Below are 14549 nucleotides of genomic sequence, written 5' to 3'. Positions count from 1 at the left end.
CCGTGCCCTCAGCGGGGTGGGGCTCCCCGCAGCCTAGTGGGCCCCTGGTGTAAACGTGTCCCCAAAGTGGGGAAAGAGACGCACCGGTGCATCTCCACCTGCACCCAGGCCACCACACGTGCTGAGTGCTAACTGGTTGGTTACCACTACCCCAAGACAAGAGGCTGCGAATATAGGTCGCTGGGCTCTCCCTGGGCAGATCCAACCCCCACAGCCCAAGGAAGTAACGTGCGTGCCAACGAGATACTCACATCCTACCTATGTACCGCAGCCCTCCCGAGTACAGGTGTGCCACTGCCCATCTCATGCAGGGGCTGAAAACAGTTGCAACTGCACCAAGCGTGAGGACCATCAGGAGTTATCTTCCTTGGTTCTTCAAAATTTTATTAACAAAACACAGGGCAGCAGGAAGGCAAGGGTAAGTAGACTTCACAGTCCCACCCAGGCACAGAGAATGGAGAAAGAGGGATACTGAGGAAAATTCTGAGAACCTTTTGTAAGGGCAAATGGGCAGTCAAAAGGTGATGGGCACAGAGAAAGTAGGAACAAAAGGGGGACTTGGGGCCACTCCCCCAACTGGAATGCAGGGTATGAGGGGCTCTGGGCTGGTGAGGATCAGCGGTCAGCACTGGAGCGCAGGTCGGTAGTGAGTGGGTCATGTTGGATCGTTTGGTGCAGCATCAGAGCCAGTAGCCCTGCCCGGTTTGTCATGGCTGTCCGTACATTGCGCTCCTGCTCAAATAACTCGTCCAGCTTGTACCACTGCCAAGGGAGTGGAAGAAGCCATAAGAAACAGCTCCTGAGACTCCCCTTAACCCTTGCCGGCATCAACACCTACCACCCGAACACGCTCCAAGTCCACTTCAGCACGCCGCAACTTCTCCCAGCAGTAATGGCGATTGCACTGGCGCTTGGGCAGGCGGCAGAAGTCACCGGTGAGCTCAAAGACGTCTCGTACAAGGGGGCACCCACATACTTCATCAGCTGGCACCTGTAGAGAAACCAGAGGTGGCGAGGGAGAGAGAAGAATGGGGCAGTGCTCACAGAGGGAAGGAATGGAGTTCAGGAACAGGGAAAAGAGGATAAGAAGAAAGGGACTTGGGGAAAGAGAAAGGAATGAAAATTGTCAAGTAGGAAAACAGGGAGGGAAGGAGAGCGAGGTAAGGAGGGTTAGAATGAGGGGAACTGAAGGAAAACCTTACTTTGGGGTCCCGTGAGTGCTCGGGGCATAGCACCTGGAGCCGCTTACAGTATGTTTTGCTCTGAGGATTATAGACATCACAGAAGAGTCGTGTGGCCCTACAAGTTTAGAGATGGTAATGGAGAGTGAGAAAAGGCCCACCTATCCTTGTCCTGCCCACTTCCTGGCTCAGCTCCACACATATTCCATTTCTGACCCCACCTTTATCTCCCCTCCTTTAACTCCCTGTAGAACCTCACTCACCCTTCAATGCGTGTGGGGTACATGGACCCAAAGGACGTCTGGCTTTCATACTGGAGGGATGAGCACAAGTGGAGATAACTGTGAATGAGTGCTGCATGCCCGCCCAAGACACCACCAAACATCTTATCTGTCCCCCATGGGGTGCACTGATATTCCCACACCATCCTCCCCCTAGGCTGACACCCTGACCTTGGCATAGCAGCGCTCCATGTGGCGCAAGGCAACACGGGGGTTGATGGGGTGCCCACAAGAGACACAGAAGATCTGCAAGTCTGTGTCATCACTGTCATTCTCGTTGCTCTGCATGGGGTAGAAGGAATGATGAGGCCAGGTATGAGGCAGGCGGTGGAACTACTGAGCTAAATCCCCGGCCTGATGAGGCCAGGTGTAACCACCAGGGTACTTGACCCTGCCCGGCTAGAACCACCATTCTTCCTAACCTCCTCATCCTCGCGCACAGCCTGCTGCTTGGCACGCAGGATGATGGCCTCAAGTTCATGGAACCTGCGCTCCATTTCCTGAAGGCGGGTACGGGCACTCTGCTGCTCACGGCGAATGCGTTCTAGCAGCTTCTTGCCATGTTCTTCAGCAATGCAGGGGCTCTGCTGCCACTGTTGGATGCGCTGGGGCAGGATCTCGTAGATTCGGCTGCAAAGAGGCAGTGGGTAGGGTGTAAGCAAGGAAGGTGGCAATTAACAAATGGATAATGAAGGTGGCTAACCAGCAGATAGATATACACAAGGGCTCTGATCATGCCCTACTCTGTACTTTGTAACTCTCTTCGCCCCCTTAAGACTCACTTGGCTGCCAGCTTCATGCCACAATCATCTGAGCAATACTTGGAGCCTGGCTGAGCAGCATGCACACAGCCAGGCCCCAGGCACTGTGGTAGTGAGGCAGGGTCCTTGGCATCAGCCCTCTCTGGGTGTTTCCATTTATCCTTGTGTTTCTGCTTCTGCCGATGCCGCTTATATCTCTCCTCTTTCTGTGGGATAAGACAGGTGAGGTCACAGTGGAATCAGTCATCCTCAGACCCTGTCTCCCTTTCCATTCCAGCTTTTCCTGGCTCTTGCCCCATCCAGCCCTTGACCTCTGCATCTCCCTCCCCACCCTGCTCCTGCCTTCCCATACCCTTTTTACCCTCTGCATCACCTTCTTCTCAGACTTCTTCTCCCGACGCTTTACATGCTTCACTTTCACTGCCCTCTTCCGAAGTGCAGGGTCCAGGAACGGAGACTCTTCTGTGTCACTCATCCAGGGCTGTAAGCAGGGTGTGCAGTGACCCTCTTGCCCCACTCTAGACAACCCAATACATATTCACTTCCCAAAGCAACCCTTCATACTCTATTCCTTCCTCTCTCCCCTTAAGAATCTCTCTGCTTCTATAACTTTCACCCTTTCACCAAGGGAGGTTCCTGGTACTCACCAGGCCGTGGTCATCAAAGGCTCCTGCACAGAAATCTTGATACAGATCAGGATCCAGGGTTAGGTCCTCATCTGAGAGTGGCTCAGGTGTGGCTGTAGCTTCAGGTGGTTCCTTGATGGTAGATGATGCCACTGCCCCCTCATCTTCACGCATGCGCCCTAGCTTCTGTGATGGCTGTGGCTGCTGTTGAGTGGGCGGTGGCCGGCGGGGCCTTGGCAAGGACTCTGAGGGCGTCACCGGCGAGAGCTGCAGGGCAGAATCTCAGGACTGGCCCTGACCGCCCTGCCCGCATGCCCTGCCCCGCCCTGGGGGCTGGACTCACCGAGGAAGGGAAGTACTTGTACGATTCCTGTGCCGGCAGGAGGAAGGCCTAGGTCAGCCCCAGATAGATGGAGGGTAGCCCTGCCCTAGCCCTATCCATCTCATCTTCCCTTGACACACCTATCCCCATACCCCTCACCAACAGGACATGTTCTGCCCTGCCGGCTGTGTCCTGACATGCCCAACCACCTATACACACCTGGCCTACCCTGCCTTCCTAGGGTTTAGGGGTTCTCCTGCCAGCCCAGCATATTTAGTCATGTAGCATTCATCAACACATGCTAGGCCCTTCCCTGCTGTTTGGATAAAATCAGGCTTTATCCCAACTGGGCCCACCAGCCCTAGTCTCAAACAGCCCCACCTGGACCGCCCAGCCATGCAATCCCACCTGACCCTGCCCAGCTCTGCCCATGCTCACCCGGGCCCGTAGCTGGCACTGGCGTAGCCGGCACTTCTGCCGGATCTTGTTGGGGCCCCCAAACTTCTTCATGTCACGACAGAAGTCACAGTTGCCACAGTCCTCTGTGCGTCGGCATGCCTCACATTCACCACACATGCGGGCTGACCTTTTGATCTGCTGTTGCTGCTGGTGATGCTAAGAGATGTTGTCCAGAATAAAAATCAGGAATTTGGGCATGGCCCAAGATGGGACTACTTTACCCAGCCCAACCACTGGCACTTACCTGACTAGGTGTTGCCACCAAGGGCTGTGGAGAGGATTTATGGGGTGAAGCAGAGCCCCGAGCAAGCATGGCCCCAACCCCTGTCCCTGACCCTGCCCGGCGCTGCAGGTCTGGATCTGGGACAGGCCTCTTGCGCCCTCCACCCTCATCCCGGGGCTCACTGCTGTCCCGTTCATTGCCATCCCGCTCCCGTGACTTTTTGTGCCGATAGCGAATCTCCAGCTTAGGGTCCTTCTCTGTGGGGTAAAGAGATGATTGGTATGGTGGGTTTTAACTGACCCAGAATCCATTTCTTCCTTTGCTTTTTCTGACTGTCTGACCTACCTGTTCTGCTCCCCTGTTCCGAGGCAGAGCTGTTTACATGTCAGTAAGCATGTAGGTGCTTACAATGCAGCCCACATTCTAGCTTACCACAAACCAACAAACACCCTGCCCACAGACATATACCACCTATTACCCATGATCACTACTACCATAGCTCTTCCCCCTCTCTGGAAGCCCCACCTGCTCTCCATATGCATCCCAGCTTCCTCACCTCGGCACTCCCGACAGTACCATTCTCGAATGGCCTTGGCCATCTTCTCAGTGATCCGGATGCAGTCCCCATGGAACCACTCATTACAGCTGTCACACCCGCTGCAGAGGATGCGGTGGGTGATAGAGATGTGAGAGATATGTCCAACTGGCCTCCCCAACCTTGCCAGCCCCACCAGCCTCTCCCTAACTTACATCATGAAACAGTTGATATCTGGTTTTCGGCAGATGCAATAGATGGGTGCATTCTCCCCATTCTCTGACTTGCTGTCCTCCCCAGCATCTGGATGCTCTGGGTCTGAACCATCTCCTTCCTGTGGAACACCCGCATTATAGCTCCTTAACCAACCTGAGTTGTAGTGGGTCATCTCCCCATTACAGCTCCACATAGCTTGCTACAAATCTCCACCCTGCCTATGAACTGCCCATCACAGCTCCCAGTAAGTCTCAGTCTCTCTCTCTCTCTCTCTCTCTCTCTCGGTTCCCACAGACACCCATCACTCAACTGGATACCTCATTACTCTCCTATAATTCTCTAAAACTCTGCCATAGACCTGCCAAACACCCTATCCTCACTCCCATAGGTTCATCACAATCTATTGCCCCAGTCAGAAGTCTTGACCGAATTCTATCAGGGATTCAACGTAGCACCTAAATTATGCCACACACTGTCATGGTCTCACAGACAGATCATGGTCCCCACATACTAGTACCCTTAACACAGACTGTCCGATACAGTTCAACACAAACCCCTTATCCCTCTATCCAAAACCCCGTCATAGTTTCCCACACATGCCACCTGAGATACCCGCTAAACTTACACTACAGACCCCCGTAATGGCATAACACAGAACCACAAGAAGGTTCACCCCACACTCCATCATTCTTCCACAGATCCCCCCCATTTGGCCCACAGATTCGGGTTACTACTCACCACAGATCCCCACGCGTCTGCTGAGACACCAGTTTTAACCCCACCGACCTCTATCGCCAAACCCCTGCCTGGACCTGGTACTCACCATATCCCCACTGCCAGCTCACTCTCACACTCCAGCTGGAGTCCCGCGAATAAGCACAAACACCTCGGCAGCGTCCGCGGCGGTTGCAAAGGCGCCCACAACTACTTCCGCTACTGGTACCACCTCCCAGGCACCGTAGTCCTATTGCGCATGCCCAATAAAACAGCGTAGCGTCAAACAAATAGGTCGGCCTCCTAGCGCTTTTGAGTGTCCCTCGGGCGCCACCATCTTGATTATCGAGTCCGTATGGTGGCCGAATTTATATATTAGCGGGAAACATGGTCGCCCCTACAATGTTGCTTTTTTGAGAGTACTGCCATCTTGTAACTCGGGTCCGTACAGTGGCTGCTTGCAAGTTTCCTCATCGTTATAGGCGATATGGTCGCACCTACTTTGTGACTTCCACAAAAATGTCAATTTGGAATCTGATTCCGTCGGGAAACCGACTTCTTACGGGCCCAGGCAAAACATGGCGGCGTCCAATTAGTGGATTTTACAAGGTCGCCGCCATCTTGGAAGCCGATTCCGTACAACGGTTGCAACCACAGCTGCTCCAGAAATTCTACTTGGATCAAATGTCATTCATTCCTCTGTTCAATTACTTTCCCCTTCAAGTGTATCAGTGAGTCATCGGCAGGCTGCGTGCTTAGCCCGGTAAAGGAAACCACTTTCCTCTAGTCTCCAAGATCACCAGCCTCTGCTCTCACCAGCTTCCCGGGCTTTCGCTCTGAGGTTTTTCAGCCAGGTCTGGTAAAGTTTCGCTTCTATTTATTTTATTTAAATACAATCCTGAATATAATTGCAAATTTCATTTTGGTTCTATAAGTCGAACAATAGCCTTCAAGTATAGTACCCTTTACTTTTTTTGTTGTTCAAGGTGTAGGACTGAAGACCCCCAAAAAGGGGTCTGCAAATTCCTAATCAGGGATTGAAAACAGGTTGAACAGCAGTCAGGACCTTCATGATTCCAGTCTCGTGATCTAGTTAATTTTAACAGTTTCATTTTAGTTCTTAACACCATTAGAGTAATTCATAACTTGGAAAAATGACTATCAACACATCTTTCCAGAATGTGTCGCACAAACGTATAAAGACCATTCAACAACCTGTGTTATCTTTGCCTACAAATACAACTGAACAGTTTGCTGCAACCCCTTCTCCTCCCACCAAAGGCCTCATGGATATAGCGGAGTACTTATTCTGGGCAACTAGATTAAGTGTTTCCTGAGTGGTCATTCTCACTCTTGGCTCAAACTCCTTTTCTTACACATACTTGTGTGAGATTCTAAGTTGACAAAAACACTTCCACATGTTATTCTAAAAGTTGCTGTAAACTTTTAAATATGGCTCTTCAGGCTTATTTATTCCTGGTTATCTTCTTAGATGTAGTGAAAATAAAAGGGGGAAAAAACATAAAAGTGAAACCAAGTGAAAAGAAAAAGAACCCGTTAGCTTTAATTGCTTACAGTCAGTTGCTTTTGTCACCAATTTTAGAGATAATGTAATTATTCAATATACTCCCATTATCTTTGCTATAGAGAACCCCTCTGTCTTAGGGGGTCATCGTAGTTATGGTTGCCTAAGCTTTTTTTCAGAAACATGGAGACCACTTCTGTGTGTCTTAAACTCGTTGAAAACACTTACTTTTCGCTTGGTTCTGCACAAGTTTCCGATGGGTAACCTTTGAACGTTAGAGGGCCAGAACTTCTTACCAGAGAGCCCTATCACCGCCGTTTCTGAACGTGCACGCGCCTGAAGAAGACTCTCGTTTCAATCAATACCCATGCGCATACTGGTAACTTTTCCTTGCAATCACTTTTCCACGTTTCTCCGAACACCTTGTTTCTTTATTTCACAAATAACCCTGAACTCTTTTCTCCAGGAAGCAAACCTGAGGTTAGCCCGGTGGTCTCCATATGATTTGCTGCCTTGTGAATAAGCTCTGTCTTCTGCAAAACTCCGTATTTTAGACATTGACATTCCATGTAGTGGGCAAAATGGACCTGGTTTGCTAACAAAAGCAATACTGACCGGATTTTTCAAAGTGGAGTGTGTATTAAGGGAGCAGGATCTCAGATCTCAAGTAGCTGCCTAGGAATGTGATCATGTGTCCCCCACCTCTGATGTGGAACATGGGTTCACCGCCAGATGAGAATAGAAGCCAATATGATAGCAAAAAGAAAAGCTTTCTGGCACGGCGACCCATCATTAGATAGGAGGCAAGCTCAAATCTGCCTCACCAATCAGGGAAGAGAGTTTTTAAAGGCTTTGGAGAGTTGATGGGTTCAATAATATCCTGCGTCTGAATCTGACCAATTTACAGTATATCTTTCCTGGTTTTTCCTATTATAGTCCTATGTTGTAATTTTATAATCAGCACCCCATCTGGATTTTGGTCCACATAGCTCCTCCTTGTCTTGAGTCTAAGTTTCCGTTGCCTTGAAGTTCTTACTTCTGTCTAGCTCAGGGGATATCCTTGGACTTTAAGGTACTTGTCAGGATGCCTTCCTCTGAAAAACATCTTACCCAACAGGTAGGAATAAGGAAATTACCATTTAAAATACCTAGCAGGCCCTGCAGAGCAAGGGCTATTTCATTGCCACCTGTTGACTGAAGAATCTGCAACAGTCAGAACAACCAGATAATTATGTTGTGCCCACAACACTCAAGATGCATAAGAAAAGGTTATTTCACTCTTCTTTTATAGACATTTTCATTAAGTGTATACATTCTTTTTTCTTTCTTTGAAAGAGAGTCTCCTATGGGACTTTGAGACAAAAGTCTCCAGTGTTGCACAGGCTGGCCTCAAAATTGCAATCATCCTGCCTCAGCCTCCTGAGTGGCTGGGATTACAGGCATTGCCACCATAACTGCCTAACTAAATGTATACTCTTATGTTCTACTGGTTATGCTGCCCCTATTCTTTCTCAAAGGTGATTCCTACCAAATAATGTTACTGCTTTGTAGTAAATCAACACTCGTTACCATATATTCTCCTATTCTCTACCTTCTTCTTTAGAACACCCATTTAGAACTACCTGAATCTGGAGGATTGCTGTGAGTTCGAGACCAGCCTGGGCTACATAGTGAGTTCCAGGTCAGTCTAATCTACATAGTGAGACCCTGTCTCAATGCCCGCCTCAAAAAAGAAAAAGAAAGAACTACCTGTTTCTCCTGAACTGTAATTCCTAAGACTGAAAATGACAGTTTTATACTGGGCGGGTCCAACATGCAGCCCAGATGCCAAATACTGCCAGAGATAGCTAGTATTGTGGCCTCACAAGATGGTAAAGTTTCATCATTATTTTATGAATTTTAGAGACATTTTTCAAGTCTCGACTGCATGGTGCTAGAACATGGCCTGCATAGGTGGCAAGAGAATGCTGTGTAGGGGACAGCTTAATGCAGTGCTAACTCTGCCTCCTGCATCTACCATACAGTCAGTCTAATCAGAACTGGTGTGTACCAGACCTTACATGTACTTGTATAACTTGCTGAGTAAATGCAATGATTACTGATAATAGTATAACCACCTACTGACACGTGTGGTACATGTAAAATTTCTCTTCACCCAATGCAGCCCAAGTAAGCAGAAAAGTGTTTTACAGTTTCTAAGTTTGAATTGATCAACATTATACACTATCGGTTCTAGGTTCTGAAGTGACGCATCTCTACTTTCAATGCGGCTGTGTGATTTAGGGATAAAGTGTCCCTCAAAGGTCTTGTGTTCAGGACCAGTGATTTAGCTCAGTGGTTCAGCCGCCTGCCTCACAAGCACAGGGACCTTAAGTTTGATCCCCAGTACTCCCCCCCACAAAAAGTCTTGTTTTCTGAGGTGGCCTCTGCAGCATAACCTGGGAGACTGTATTCTTGTCTGTGGCTCCTCCTTGCTCTTTCTACTTCACAGCTGCCATGGGATGAGCAGTTTTTCCTCTGCTGTATCCTTCCACTATGTGTTTCTGCCTTACTGCCGGGTAAGTTTGATCTGAATCCACTAGAAACTACGAGTCAAATAAACCTGTTTTCCTTTTAAGTTATGGATGTTGGGTATTTTTGTCCCAGTGACAGGAGAGGGAATAGTAAAGAAAACTGGTACTAGGAGTGGGTTCATTGCTGTGACTGTGAGGCAGGAGATAGACAAAGTAGCAGACATCCTGGCCTTAGGCTCACAGCAGACAAGATGTTTTCTGGCTCTTGGAGACCGCAGGAGCATCCTGCTCTCACCATATTTCCTTAACATCTTAACATAAGCCTGAGAAATATGATGCTATAGTCTCACTATATTGCATTAAGATCCTGACATGAGCCTAAAAACTATGCTCCTGCCCTTATCACACTTCTTTGACCTCTAGCATGAACTTGAGGAGCAGGTGCACTAACGGTTTTAGAGTAAGGGAGGGTAAACCCAAGGTCATTGTATCATTAGCATTGCAGCCTTGATTCCCTCCCTGAGGGCTTTGGCAGCCACACTGCTTCTGTCTAGGCTTGTATAAATCCATAGATTTCCCCTCCTCATGTGAAGGTGAAGATTCACAGTTGATTGGAAAGAAGCCCAGTATACCATTCTTCTTAAATTTTAAGAAAACAAAAGAGAAGCAAACCTGGATCTCATGGAAGTCGTCATCTCGGAGTCTGCCTGCCCTCCATTTTTTTCTTCTTTATTTGGTACATTTTAGGGTATACAGTACAGTTACATTCATCGTTGGGATCTTGTACCTTTACCTGATGTATCTTGGTGCTTATTTTTTCCCCATTCCCCTGCCCTCCCTTCAACCCCTCTACCCCTCCCTATTTACAAATACTTTGTTTCCATTTTTTCCTTTTATCATATTTTTCCTCCCCCCCACTTGCCCTACCTCTTTAGACCTTTTCTTCCTATTTCACATTATCAATTATCCATTTTGATCCTTATTTTCACTTTTAGTTTCTCACACTAGAGAAATTATTCAGTATTTACGCATGTGTGTCCTATTTATTTCTCTTGAGTATCACCTCAATGTGCATCCATTTAGCTATAAATGTCTCTAGTTTCTCATGCTGTATGGCTGAGTAGTACTCCGTTTTATAGAAAAACCACATCTTCTTTATCCAGTCTCCAGTTGATGGGCAGTTGGGCTGTTTCCAAGCTTTAGCTATTACAAACAGTGCCACTATAAAATGGGTACGCATATATCACTCTGGTATGATTCTTTTAATTCTTTTGGGAAGATTGCCCGCAGAGGAGTAGTTGGGTCAAATGGGACCTCCAATCCTAGTTTTTTGAGGTATCTCCATATTGATTTCCCCAGTGGTTACACCAATTGCACTCCCAGCAACAATGCGGAAGGGTTCCTTTCTTACTACAACCCCACCAGCATTTGTTATTGGTTGATTTTTGTGTGTGTGTGTGTGTGTGTGCCAAGGATTGAACTCGGATCCTTGTGCTTGTGAAGCAGGCACCAGAACCACTGAGCTAAATCCGTGGCCCTTGGTTGATTTCTTGATAGCAGCCATTCTTTCTGGGGTGAGGTGGAATCAGCATTGTTTTCATCTGCATCTCTCAAATGACCAGTGATGTTGAACATTTTTTCATATGTTTATTTGCTGCTTTTACTTCTTCATCTGAGAAATGTGTGTTCATTTCAGATGTCCATTTTTTAATTGTGTCTTTATATTTGTGGATGTCTGATTTTTTTTCTGTGTGTGTGGTACTGGGGATTGAACCCAGGACCTTGTGCTTTGGGAAGTGTCACCACTGAAATAAATCCCTGGCCTGGGGTCTGATTTTTTAAAGTTTTTTTTTTTTTTTTGAGACAGGGTCTCACTATGTAGTTGAGACTAATTTGGAACTCCCTATTTAGCCCAGGCTGGTCTTGAACTCACAGTGATCCTCCTGCCTCAGCCTCCTGAGTGCTGGGATTACAGGTGTGCACCACCACGCCCAGCTAAAGTTCTTTATATATTCTAGATAGTAAACCTTTGTCTGAGGAAAAAGCTGGTAAAAATTTTTCCCACATTGTGGGTTGCCTTTTTACACTGTTGGTGGATTCTATTTCAGTACAGAAGCTTTTTAATAAGAGGAGATCCCAGTTGTTGGCTCTTTTTGCTAGTTCCCATGCTACTGATGTTTTTGTTCACAGTCTTTTCCTATGCCATTGTCTTCTAGAATTCTACCTAACTTATCTTCCAGCAAGCTTAATGTTTCTAATATTTAATATTTAGATCTTTAATCCACTTTTATTTTAGTTTAGTGCATGGTGAAAGGTAGGGGTCTCATTTTAATCTTTGGTAGGTTGAAGTACAGTTTTTCCAACACCATTTATTAAAGAGGCTATCTTTCCTCCACTGAGCATGGTTGGCTTCTTTGTAGCTGAGTATTTCTGGAGTTGTTTCTGTATCTTCTAATCAATTCCACTGATTCTTGGATCTGTTTCTTTGCCAGTACCATACTGTTTTTATCACTGTGGCTTTGTAGTATAGTTTCAAGTCGGGGATTGTGATACCCCCATCATGTCTCTGTTACCTAGAATTGCTTTTGCTATTTTAGGTCTCTTATGGTTCCAAATGAATTTTTGGATTGTTTTCTCTAGTTCTGTGAAATATACTGTTAGGTTTTCAATCAGGATTTCATTGAATGCCTGCCCTCCATTCTTGAAGTTTTACTTTCAGTAATGGCAGTTACCATCTCTGGCTCTGCCTATCTTCTGTTTTGGAAAGTGTATTTTCATTACTAGCCTTTTCTATCTCTAGGTGCTTCCCATTTTGGACTTCTGCTAAATGTACCTTAATCTCAAACCTAAAAGAGATGGGGCCACTCTGAGTCAAACTCACTCTTGCATATTCTCATCAGCCTGATCCTGCTCTGTGGAGTGTACTTTCCTTTAATTACTTTCTGTCTTTCTTGATACATGATATTGTTCAAAGCTGAGAAGACAAGAATGATGATCAAAAGGCAGACAGTAAAGGTCAGGCTCAAGAATTTTTAGTTTGGAACAAGGACTTTATTCACATTTGATTTTTGGGGTTTTTTGGTTTTTGTTTTTTACTTTATTCACATTTGGACTAGAGACCATGTATATTGTGATCTGGCAGAAAATGTATCTACATTTTCCCCATGTCCTGAGACTTTGCAGGAGACTGTGAGATTAAGGGCAGCAGACTAATTACATTGGCAGAGAAAATTTCAAGGCAGCCCAATGTACGGGTGATGGCATGGTACCTCTGGCTTCTTTTAGTGAGATTTGATGTGAGAATCAGGAGTGAATGGAAGAGCTGAATATTTGTTCAGTTTCACCAGAACAGAAACACCTGAATAGTTGAGGCAAGGGAAATCATGGTTGCTAAAAAGATTAGCATCAAAAGAAGTCAAATACTTTGTACAGGGACAAGAAGAAAGATGGCTTCAGGGCATTACAGAAATCAACAAAACCTCACCCATTACAGGATTAAGGATGCAAAACTGTAAATCTTTCATTTGAAAAGCATCTCTGCACCTGCTCATTCAAGACTGTCTAGAGAAGTGTATATCTCCAAGTTCAGCCATCCAGGCATTCAGAGGTCACTGCAGCCATGGTCCAAAGTGGCTCATCTACTCCTCTAGCAGTAGCTTGACTTTGGCATCATCCATGTGGTGCTGGTATTTTAAATATGCAAAAAGTAAGATTTAAGAGGTTGAGAGGGGTTGAGGAGGCTTCCACAAAGGTTTCAGAAGGCCTGAGAGCCCAAGCAAAAATGTGTGACAGGATTATAGACCCAGCCAGGAGACCATGAGAAGGCAGTGTGTGAAGAAATGAGAGTGAAGTTGAAGGTGCAGTGGAAATTCCAGGAGGTTAGAGATGCCAACAAGGTAGAATGTCTACTGAAGAAAGCTCTAGTCGACGAGTGGAGGCAGCCCAAGAGAAAGACCATGTGAGCTGCAACCAGCAAGGCCATAGGGGTGGGTTGCTTAAGCCCTTTGGAGCCCACATCTCATCATGAACTTTCCAGGGTGCTGGCCATGCAGATTCAGCAAGTTTTTCTTCCCCTGCTGGGTGTTGGTGTTGCTTTGATCCTAATTCTGTCTATTCCCCTATTCCTCCCTTTTGGTATAAGAATGTTTACCCTGTGCTATTGAATGTTACATGGGATCACAGAAACACTTTGTCTTGTGTCTCAGAGGAGAATTTGCATGTGGACTTTTCAGGAATATTAGAACTATTAAGACTTTGCAAAGTCTTTGATGAACTAAATGCATTTTGCTTAATGATATGGACATGAGCCTTTTGGAAGCCAGGGCAGCATGTTATAGTTTATATCTAAAATGTACCCCAAAAGTCTTGTGTTTGGAGGTGGCCTGGTTGGAAGAGGTGGGTCACTAGTGCCTGACTTGTAAGGGTATACTGTTGTATCCAGCCTCTCCTTTCTCTTCCTGCCTCCTGGCTGACACAGGATGAGCAATTGTTCTCCACTATGTTCTTCTACTATGAATTTCTGCCTTGGAATCAGCCAACGGACTGCACCCACTGGAAACTTTGTGCCAAATAACCTCTTCTCTTCTAAGCTTCAGGTTTTGGGTTATTTTTGTCCCAGAAATGGGAAAGTGACTAATACAGAAGGAGTAAAGGTACTATAGGAGACCTTGAATCCCATTATCTACTTGGTGGTTTTAGGCCATGGGGGCAAATCCTCTTGTTCTCTTAATGTCTTGCCTCTTTGGCAAAGATTCCAAACCTTTCTTTGGGTTTCCCTTCTGCCAGATTCTCAGGATGGTATTCCTTCATGTAGGTGTCTAGAAGGGGCAACCCTTATTTTAGGTGAGTACATAATTTTCAGGAAGGAAAACATTCATCTTTTATCTATGGGTAGGTAATTCCTCCTCTAAAGATGCTACTGGTAGGAAACTACTATACAGAACTCCTGCTTCTTTTATACTTAAATTTTATGGTTCTATTTCTTTTTCTTTTAACTTTTCTGTCATGATGGGCTAAAATTACTTGTGGTGACTTGAAAGTCTGTAGATCCATTTTGGGCTCAAATGTATAAAACTAAACAAATTCAATGAGAAGTATATTTTCAGGGCACTAAACATAATGACTAGTAGAGACTCTTGCTTCCTTGAAAGAGACAAATTTAAAGTTGTCTCAGTGTATTTCCAACTATATAAA

General features: G+C 46.2%; 1 protein-coding gene and 1 long non-coding RNA gene across 4 annotated transcripts; one reads left to right on the top strand and one right to left on the bottom strand.

Annotated features, from left to right (window-relative positions):
• Positions 1 to 367: 367 nt before the first annotated feature.
• Cxxc1 (CXXC finger protein 1) lies at positions 368 to 5703 on the bottom strand. 3 transcript variants are annotated; one of them, XM_033757574.1, is made up of 15 exons: positions 5428 to 5703; positions 4604 to 4722; positions 4410 to 4510; positions 3875 to 4110; positions 3610 to 3786; positions 3193 to 3219; positions 2871 to 3116; positions 2585 to 2704; positions 2245 to 2429; positions 1885 to 2092; positions 1634 to 1744; positions 1445 to 1494; positions 1203 to 1299; positions 839 to 991; positions 368 to 762 (listed from the first exon to the last, which is right to left on the bottom strand). In XM_033757574.1, exons 1-15 carry the CDS (start codon positions 5428 to 5430, stop codon positions 616 to 618), a joined length of 1980 nt encoding a protein of 659 aa, XP_033613465.1. In that variant the 5' UTR covers positions 5431 to 5703; the 3' UTR covers positions 368 to 615. The 3 variants fall into 3 exon arrangements, with proteins under 3 accessions (XP_033613465.1, XP_033613466.1, XP_033613467.1); XM_033757575.1 differs by having other exon boundaries at positions 2597 to 2704; XM_033757576.1 differs by lacking the exon at positions 3193 to 3219.
• A 326-nt stretch (positions 5704 to 6029) lies between these two features.
• LOC117283770 lies at positions 6030 to 9454 on the top strand. Its single transcript, XR_004514808.1, has 3 exons — positions 6030 to 6172; positions 8447 to 8524; positions 9335 to 9454. It is a non-coding gene; the product is annotated as an uncharacterized LOC117283770 (long non-coding RNA).
• Positions 9455 to 14549: the final 5095 nt, after the last annotated feature.

The sequence above is a fragment of the Fukomys damarensis genome, unplaced genomic scaffold (assembly GCF_012274545.1).
Source record: "Fukomys damarensis isolate Sample0158 unplaced genomic scaffold, DMR_v1.0_HiC HiC_scaffold_30, whole genome shotgun sequence".
Lineage (NCBI taxonomy): Eukaryota > Metazoa > Chordata > Mammalia > Rodentia > Bathyergidae > Fukomys > Fukomys damarensis.
Note: the sequence above shows the minus strand (reverse complement) of the source record. Positions and strands in the feature narration are given on the sequence as shown.

Coding starts and splice junctions, on each gene's coding strand:
- Cxxc1 (XM_033757574.1), bottom strand. Junction 4,111..4,409: donor GTACTGTCGGGAGTGCCGAG/GTGAGGAAGCTG, acceptor TTTACCCCACAG/AGAAGGACCCTAAGCTGGAG. Junction 1,495..1,633: donor TGGAGCGCTGCTATGCCAAG/GTCAGGGTGTCA, acceptor TCATCCCTCCAG/TATGAAAGCCAGACGTCCTT.